Source organism: Homalodisca vitripennis, chromosome 6, assembly GCF_021130785.1.
Source record: "Homalodisca vitripennis isolate AUS2020 chromosome 6, UT_GWSS_2.1, whole genome shotgun sequence".
NCBI classification, from domain to species: domain Eukaryota; kingdom Metazoa; phylum Arthropoda; class Insecta; order Hemiptera; family Cicadellidae; genus Homalodisca; species Homalodisca vitripennis.
In genome coordinates, this window is record NC_060212.1 from 101,457,956 (window position 1) to 101,468,369 (window position 10,414).

General features: G+C 38.0%; 1 protein-coding gene across 1 annotated transcript; it reads right to left on the minus strand.

The window, feature by feature from the left end:
- Positions 1-5,400: 5,400 nt before the first annotated feature.
- Positions 5,401-5,817, minus strand: LOC124365490. Its single transcript, XM_046821473.1, has one exon. It carries the CDS (start codon positions 5,815-5,817, stop codon positions 5,401-5,403), a length of 417 nt encoding a protein of 138 aa, XP_046677429.1.
- Between the last annotated feature and the right edge of the window lie 4,597 nt (positions 5,818-10,414).

The following is a 10,414-nucleotide window of genomic DNA, read 5'->3' on the forward strand; positions in this document are numbered from 1 at the left end:
AGCTTCCACTTGGCACTCTGCTCTCTCGCTACTTCCCTCCACGAGTCGTAACTTCCAAGGAAGCGAGTGATATACAGTACAAGTTATTGCACCTGTAAACAATTCCGCTGGTGTGGTAATGTAACCCCACTGATACTATCTATGTATGAGTTATCTGTTTCTATATCAGATGGATAGATTGTTATACATTGTTTCATCAAATAAAATTCATTATTTCTTGTAGCATTAAGGTATGTTTATTTTACAAGCTCGGATAGGATAGACACGGCATTAGGCTAAGTTTGGTATCTTTATACGTAAACCTTAATGTGTAAATATGCCTTCAGGGAGTTTTAAGTGTCAACAATCCTGTATATATATATATATATATATATATATATATATGCTCGAGACTACCCTGTACTGCCGATCCCAATGGGAATCTTTTGGACCATGAAATAGGAATTTTATTCTATAGATGTATTAAAAGTGGCCTATTATGAAAATGATAATGATTTATTTCCATCTCAAAAGATGGGATGGTTTGTTATGGTTTGATACATCCACATTTATCTTTCGGTTTGAAATTATGAGGCAGATATTGCAAATACAAATTTGAAAGAGCACATAAGAAAGCTGTCAAAATTCTTTTAAAATTGAGTTCTAGAGAACAGTGCAAATGTACCTTCAGGGAGCTGTAATTGTTAACTTTACCCAAGTCTCTATATTCTAGAGGTCGCTCTATACTCTCGTTTCGAATGTGAATTGGTCCAAGGTAGGGACGTCCACCTATACGAGATGAGAGGCAGGGACTACTTAAAAAATAAACAACATATACAACGACAGCGTTTCAACACTTGCCGTCTCAAGTTGGCGGGAGAGTAATAAATAAGCTCCTTGAGAGTATCTTTATAATCCCAAACAATTCGAATGTTCATTAAAACACCTTTTGGTGTTAAAGTCATTTTATTCCGTTGAAGAGTTAATGATGGGTCACTGGAAGGAAAATACTTGAACATTACAATTGATAGTCATTGTAAAAACCCATTTCTGATATCGAAAACTACAACCAAAACCTCGTTTTGGATTATTATTTTTGTAGTAGTATTTATAGTATTTTTGTTGCATGCTATCCAATTATATGCTTGTTTATGCAATAAAGAATACTATTATTATTACTTTAAATAAAATGCGCTTTATTAATGTTTAATCTATCTGGTTTTGCAACAGAACCCTGTGATCTTTCTGGTTTTTCGACAAGCCTTGTTATCCATCGCTGTTTGTATTTAAGCAGCTCAGTGTCAGTATTTTGTTGTATATATGTACGAAAAAAGAGTTTTGCATAAATTATGTTACACAAAATATTACTTGTTAGATAGGAACTAAAAATTGATACAGTAAAAATATATTTATCAAGTAAATAAAAATATAGTATTTTTTGCACTAGAAGTTAAAAACAGGTTATACCATTGATTCAAATTAAGAAGTAGTTTGTACTGACAATTAGGCTATACAATAAGTGTTTTTTAATCAAATTAACACGTCTTTTTCTAAAAACAATCATTGCTTTCAGATACTTGTTTCGAACTTCAATAATGGAATTAAGGTTCGGTGAAAATTACGGGATATTTATAGCGTTACGTCGAATCAACACGACGATCTATCAACTTTTGGGCCTGGCACCCACACCTATACGGGTTTGCAACTATCCCTACTTTTTCACTATTTAAATTATGGAAATAAAACAGGATTTAAATGTTTATATTTTAAGCAAATAATAGAACCTTAAAATACAAAAAGTGACCTCCGTAGTTTTGAAACTAGATGACTCTAAAACTAGGCGCAGCTCACCTTACGTCAGCTTCGGAGTTCGCTGTGCCCGTCTGTACCCTCGAACCTTCATTCTATGAAAGTATGCATAAACTCTCTGTTCGCTCCATTTCCCTATAAAATAGACTTCAATGAATGATATTAATTTATATACGATCAATATATTATGGTTAAACATCACAAAATGAGATCCGTAAAAGGCCCTTGACCAGTCGTTTAAGTTTACGCTTATAAAACTATTGATCTCGTGATAATAGAACTGCAAGAAGCGAGACGTTGTCTGTTTTCGATGGTAGAAATAAGGAAATCATTACTAACAGTTTTTCCTAACAGTGTAAAGGCAGTCATAGCCATCACTTACATAGAATCACTTACACTCCAGTGATATTTCACTTGGACCAAAACCTCGACGCAGTGCTTAGAAATGTGTAGTATGCCAGTTAAAGTATTTTTACTAAATTTAAGAAGTTATGTTTCCTCAGTATAAACTAATAAACAGTAAGAAATACTTCGTCTCTTAAATGCGCTGTCAGTTGTTTGCTTACATATAAAACATTACAGTCAATAATAAACAGTATAATATCGAGAATATACCTAATAAAGGCTTCTACCTCAGCATATGCCATTATCAAGGGAAACCTGGTTTGGTATATATTTAAAAATGGTTTTTAATATTACTAAAATACTTTACTTTAATTATTTGACTTGTTTTAGTTAATCTTCCTTTTCAATAATTGAAACAATAAATATGTTAAACTTTTTGGGAAGGAGGTTAAAATGCTTTATGCGCACGCTGAGAGGCTCGTTATCATCTCAATCAATCAACCATTGTTTTATTGCGAAAACATGATATAACACATGTACAGCACAAGTCAAATCGAGTTCAGAGCTAAAAGTTTTGAATATTCTTACCACATCAGGATCACACTCAAACATACAATTCAACATTCATGCATCCTTCATCCATTTGCCAATTTTCCACCTACAGCGCCGAAGTCAATCTCCTGATTGGATGATCTCCCAGTCAAATGCCAAAAACTCGGTAACATTATAAAATGCTTGTGACGCTAAAAAGCGTTTAAACGAGTATTTAGCACTCTGGGTATCACGCCATTCTTTATAAAATTGGGCAGCTTGTTGATGAAATGAACACCTGCGTATGAGGGCAGACGTTCATAAACCACCGTTCTGTGTTTACTAGTCCGGTAGTTTCCTCTGCCCCTGGTATCATTCGAATGAATGTCTTGGCCAGTTTTCATGGCACATTTAGACATACAGAACAGAGTCGTTTCGAAAATGTACAGACTTGGTAAAGTCAACAGCCGAAATCTTTTGAAGGTTTCTCTACATGATTCTCTAAAATTAAAATAAGCTATTATTCGAATCACTTGCTTCTGTAATTTGCACACTCTCGCCAACCGGTTGTTTGCAAAGGCACTCCAAAATACCACTCCGTAGGTAAGGTGGGGGTAAATCAATCCATAGTACGCCATCATCAGAACCTGCGTTGGGCAATACTTAGCTAAAGATCTCAAGACATAAATGCCTGAGGATAATTTGGCGCAATCATGTTCAATTTGGCAATTCCATGTTAACTCTCAATCTAGGTGTATTCAAAGGAATTTAGTGCTGTAAACTTCTTCCAGAAAGGAATCTGCTAACATGAAGGCAGGGCCACATTCTGAGTCAGCCGTCCGCAGAGCAAAGTTCATGACATTGGGTTTAGTTGTTTCTGTTTTGAGATTGAGGCTGTTGAAATGTTGAACGCAATTGTTGATTTAAACAAAAGTCTGTTCTTCCAAAAGAAATTTTGATTTCCCACTGAAACAGAGAGACGTATCATCAGCATACTGTACGATTTCTCCATGCAGTAGTGATGAACCAATGTCATTGACATATATGATAAACAGAATTGGACTGAGAATTGATTCCTGCAGGACCCCGTAGCTCAACTAGATGGATTTGAAAGTTGATTTGAGATTTGTACAACTTGAATTCTGCCACTTAGAAATGATCTAAGCCAAGTATGTGTGCACGCCTCGAATGCCATGTGATTCAAGTTTATCAAGCAGAGTTTTGTGGTCAATAGTGCCGGACTCTCGCAGGTTCATTGTCCTACAGACTACCAGCTAAAAAACCCCCTCATCACCGAGGACACTAGCCTGAAACTTTTTAGCACATTACTTCGGGCGCTAGGCCCGTGAAGAAACCAATAGAACTTTCCTCATCGGGGGAATCAGAGAGTTAAGACCGATCGAGGTCGACCTTTTTCGCCCGAAGTACAGACTGGACATAGTGCTCCACACAGTTCCAGGTATCCTCTCCCTGGGGCATAGGTCCAGCGATATCTTCAGAAGTGACCACGAAGCCATTCTCAGCAGAGATAGAAGCCAGTCACACATGCACCTGTCGCATTCGAAAACCTATGCTGCGCCGATGTCCTCAATGTCAGGACAGAACAGACAGGCCGAGCTGGCTACTTTACCCACCTTGAACAAATAGGCCCGAACATATTATCCGTGGCCCGAGAGAAATTGGGGCACGAAGTAATCGATACCGTTCCACCCATGGTCGAATGTCCGGGATGAGTCTGAAGATCCAATGGCCTCTCGACTCGGCTTCCCTCAGGAGGACTCAGGACGTGGTTGGCGGGGATTTTGTCCTCCCCTCTGTGGCAGCATCTGTGTTTGCACACAATGGCTGCTGGATTGCAGTGGCTTTACATGTTCTCGTATACCAGAACTTTTTTTTGCCTGGAACAACTATACATTTAGTACTTACATCTTGTATCTAATTAAAGCTATTTTTATATTTTTTGTATACAAGTGGTGTTTTTACGGAGGATCCTCCTGCAGTAGCATCCTCGGTTTGTTAACCACTCTGGACCGCGGGCCTTCATTTGATGCCCATTCCCTTATGTGAGCCCACTCTGACTCTTCAGCTGCTGTGTACAGGCGGACGGCTGCATCCCTGACATACACCTGCACGGTTGGGAGTCCCGTAGATCGCATAATAACTGTGTACCTGACGAACCATGGTGTGCCCATCAGGAGCCGGATCGTTTTGTGTTGGAATGACTCCAACTTCTTTCTCGTAGTGTTGCACGTGCCAGCATACCGTGCAGGGCTGCCTTTGTTTTCTTCAGTCTGTCTTCCGCCGCTGGAGTGGTCACCAGAGTTTTGTTTAAGTCATCCCCAGGTATCTCATTCTTGCAGTCCACTTGAGTCCTTGGCCGTCCATTTTGAGGTTGTGTTGGTGGACGTTGTGTTTCCTCTTCCTGGCGAAGCAGATGGCTGCACTTTTGTCCGTATTAGCCCGCATTCTCCACTTCCTCATCCAGGGCCCCAGGAGATCCAGCTGCCTCTGAATGTGTCTGCTGGATGCATGGAGGCGTAGAGTAGAACAGCGCATCATCAGCGTAGAGTGCGACTTACAGGTGTTATTGGGATGTCGTTTCGCGTTGCTAACGGTCAAAGCTGCGGTCGCCCTCTTCTTTGGTAGCAGTATCTCAGTCCATCTCGGTCCTACGGCGGTAGATCCCCAATATCTCCATCGCAAGATACTAGATGGGAAAGACACTAGCGATCACCATCACTGCTGTTTCGGAAACCGTGCGACCTGCAGGGCTCCTCGGCACTTGATTTGGGAGAGCCGGTTTCGGTAAACATGATTCTCCAAGACGTGGGTCCACACCTCAGCTCCGTACAGAAGGATGGATTGAACTGATGACACCAACAAGCGGCATTTGCAAGGAAGCTGGCCTCCGGCGTTGAGCATGAGCCTGCCCATGGTTACTAAAGCCCTGACGGCTTTGACGGCACTTCGCTGCACTTGCCCACCAAAAGAAAGCTTGCTGTCAATCATCACCCCGAGGTACTTGGCAGCAGGCTTGGTCTTCAGATGGACGTTGATAATTTGCAGTGGGAACACGTTGGGAATTCTCCTCCTCTTCATAAGGAGCACTATTACTGTCTTGCTGTTCGCCAGAGACAGACCATGAACCTGCATCCACTCGTTAACTCTGGCTATAACCAGGCCGAACGTGAGTGTCGCCTGCTCAACGTTTCGATATATGACGCTGCAATAAATATACTGTTCAATAATATTGTTCTACTACATAGTTTTTAATTATATTACTTAATGTTTAAAACCAATCAGAAATCATCTGAGTCATGGTAAATGATAGTAGCACATTGTCCTAATCATATCGGTAATAATCAATGATAGCAGCACACTGCCCTAGCCACATCGTTCACGGCCAATAATAGTAACAAACTCTCATATCCACGTCGTCTATGGTAAATGCCAGTATCACACGGTCCTAGCCACGTCGTTCGTGGTCTGTTATACCGTTTCACGGTCCTATCCACGTCGTTTCAGGTTAGTGATAGTAGCAAACCACGTCGTTCACGGCCAAACATAGTAACAAACTCTCATATCCACGTCGTTCATGGTCAATGCCAGTATCACACGGTCCTAGCCACGTCGTTTCAGGTTAATGATAGTAGCACACTGCCCTAGCCACGTCGTTCACGGCCAAACATAGTAACAAACTCTCATATCCACGTCGTACATGGTCAATGCCAGTATCACACGGTCCTAGCCACGTCGTTTCAGGTTAGTAGCACACTACCCTAGCCACGTCGTTCACGGCCAAACATAGTAACAAACTCTCATATCCACGTCGTACATGGTCAATGTCAGTATCACACGGTCCTAGCCACGTCGTTTCAGGTTAATGATAGTAGCACACTACCCTAGCCACGTCGTTCACGGCCAAACATAGTAACAAACTCTCATATCCACGTCGTACATGGTCAATGCCAGTATCACACGGTCCTAGCCACGTCGTTCCAGGTTAGTGATAGTAGCATATTGTCCTAGCCACGTTGTTCATGGTTGGTGATAACAGCACTAGCACACTGTTCTAGCCACGTCGTTCGTGGTCAGTGATAGTAGCACACGGTCCTAGCTATGTCGTTGGTGATCAATGATAATACAATATCTCGCCATACTAGCCACGTCATTCATGGTTAATAGTAATAGCACACGGTTTTAGCCACATCATTTGTGGTTAATGATAGCAGCTCACCACCCTAGCCACGTCGTTCGTGACCAATGATAGCAACACACTGTTTTGGCCACATCGCTCGTGGTCAATGATAGCAGCACCCGATCCTAGCCACGTCGTTCACGGCCAATAATAGTAACAAACTCTCATATCTACGTTGTCCGTGGTCAATGCCAGTATCATACGGTCCTAGCCACGTCGTTCCAGGTTAGTGATAGTAGCATATTGTTCTAGCCACGTCGTCCATGGTTAATAATAATAGTATAAGGTTTTATCCAGGTCGTTCGTGGTCAGTGATAGGATAACACGGTCCTAGCTATGTCGTTGGTGGTCAATGATAATATATCACGCCATACTAACCACGTCGTTCGTGGTTGATAATAATAGCACACGGTTTTAGCCACGTCGTTCGTGGTGAATGATAGCAGCACACTGTTCTAGCCACATCATTTGTGGTGAATGATAGCAGCACTCTATTCTAGCCATGTCGTTCGTGGTTAATTATAGCAGCACACCGTCCTACCTACATCGTTCGTGGTTAGTACACGGTTTTAGCCTCGTCGTTCCAGGTCAATGATAGCAGCACACTGTTCTAGTTACGTCGTTCGTGGTCAATGATTAACGATTGTGAAAAAATATGAAATAATACAGGAACAAAAATATTTAGATTTTTCTTCATAATCATTATACTAATGCCATCTATTCCACAACTTTTTTGTTATTCATTTGTGTTATTATTTGTTGGATGCAATTTTCTGATACCAAGAAATCTTCTAAATAACAATTTAACTGTGGAAAATGTGGTTCATTAAACAGATCACAACCAAAAAATTCTTCCCTTTACAAAACGTTACAAAACGTCTGTTACGTTTACAAAATATACATTAAATTTCTCAGCAATGGCAATCTCATTGTTTTTTTACCTCTCTCAAAATACCATCGCAAAGGGCTTTATTTATTTTACTTTTTTCTGACGCATGATACTTTTTTCCAGTTTTCCAATATTTTTGTATCTCCATTGCTTTGCTCTACCAATGAGGAGTAATATTTCAATTTAGCCTGCTTTATCTGTTTACATACTATTGTAGACAAATTTTTATATTGTGCCTTATAAAACGTATTATTTCTATCACTGGCGTACAATTTAAATAAATATTTTTTCCTATTTAGTAATTGCACTAATTCATCCGTTATCCATGGATTTCGCCTTTTATTATTGCTATTTAAGTTTTTTTAATCTACAAGATGCATCATAACATAAATAATACATATTGTAAAAACGATTAACACTTTCATTTACATAATTACATTAATAAACATGAGACCAATCAGCAGCAGAAAGCCTAGATTGAATTTTCCTATAATCTACTACGGTACTTTACAAAAATTACATTTTGAATACTTATTTATATTAAAGAAATTATTTTTAATACATAATATGTTTGCGTAATGATCAGTAATACTTGTCTGAATTACTTTACAATCAAAACTGAAAGCCTTTGTATTTCGAGTCAATAGGCCTACATGATCCAAACATGAAACAGAATTATTGACTATTCTAGTAGGCGACTGGACATAATTTATATAACCATAAGAAGACAATACATCAATATACTTGGGACCGGAACCTACATTTTTAAGAGTACATATGTTTAAATCGCCAATTTTAAAAGTTGGGTCATGTGTAATTTTTAATATGTCTTCAAATTCATCCTTAAATTAAGAAAATACATATTTAGGCCTACATGATCTATAAATACCATATAAATGGATAAATCTAACTTAGTGCCATTACCTAATGTAACAGTGAGTATGACATTAATGATATCAGCTGTTTGAAGAGAGATAAGTCTATGGGAGTAGTCAAGGTCAGAGTCTATGTAGACAATTACTCCTCCAGACTGGTTTTCAGCTCTGGGTTGCAGCAGGGCCATTCTCAAAGCCTTGTTGATTTTTACCAAATATATCTTTGACAAAAAAGTTGTTTTTAATTTTTTGATTTTTATTTATTTTGGTTTATTGTATCTTTTACTTTATTTTTGTACACAAGGTTCCAAAATTGTGTTGTATTAAGTGCTTGTTTAAAGAGATTTTTCCTCAAGGAGAGTAACAAATCTCACGACCGTCACAGTGCTTTTAAAATGATTTTTTCATATGTAAAAATACTCTAATTACAATTATTGTTTAATGATTCATAAAACCTACCTATAAAAATTTCAAAATCATGAAAATACATTCATAGATTTATATTAAAGTAACTTTTTTAGGTGATATTGTTGCAAACATAGTATCATTCCCAGAAAAAAGTACAATTTTGAGTATTTCCATAGTATTCGATGACTAACTTCAAACCTAAAATTTTTTTTAAGACAACCCATAATGAGTACTATTCAAATATAGAGGGTTTTCAATAAAAAAAAATGGACTGGTCATGATTTAAATTTTTTTGGCGTGTGACGGTCGTGAGTTTAGTGTGACGGTTGTGAGGTAAGTGTGACGGTTGTGAGTGTTTCCTGATGCTTGTGAAAAAATGCAATTTTTCGTTAAAACTAACCTTTGAGCTATAATATCATCGATGGTACTCAATTTTCTGTATTATTTATAATTTTTTGTTATTAGTTTAATTATATTTTTCCCAGTTTTTTTACAGAAAAGGAAAATTATACACAGATTTGGATTTATTAGTTTATTATAAATTAATGCAAAAATTGTACTGAAACAAAACCTAGAGTAGTTTTTTATAACATAATGAACCTAAAGAAAAAAAATTTAAAACATAGTTATAGAACAAAACAAAATTAAAATGAAACAGAATTTGAGAATACGAACAAACTGTGAAACTTTACTGGAGCACAACCTATGTTGATAGACTATTTATTTCACGTTATAAGTTATATCAAGGTTTTTAAAGGAAAAGATTCCTCTGTGTGATGTGACCTCTGTTAAAACTTGAATTATATCTTTGAGTTGGACTGAGGCGATGTCCTCGGCATCAGGGAAAATAAATTTTCCACCAGTTGTTTTTCTAAAAAATGTCACCTCGCAGTCACCATCAGCATACATTTTCGTCACTTGTCCAATATAATGGGTAACAGTCTTTTTGTTACAAAATCTCACTAGAACAAAGTCACCATCGGAAAGAACGTTGACAACACTTTCTGGTTGATTAGGAAAAGTAGGGCTAGTTGAATTGTCCAACGTTTCATCTTCATCCGAGCTATATACTTGATGATATGCAACAAGTCGAAACCCTGTATCTGGAACTTGTACTCTTCACCAGATTTAATCCATACTTAACTTAAAGTAATAATTTTGAATTTGATTTTGATTTTTAATGTTTGCAAAAATAATAAAGTCTCATCAAAATGTTTACGAACACTACGTATGTTTAAGTGAAATATATTAATGTTCAAATTGTTTTGAGCAGCCATTGGAAATACACAAATGTCTGTATGGTCCGTTTATTACAATTTGAAAACAAGTTACCAAGCTTTTTTTTTCTTTAAAAACATTTTCCACGTCTCCTTCACAGGT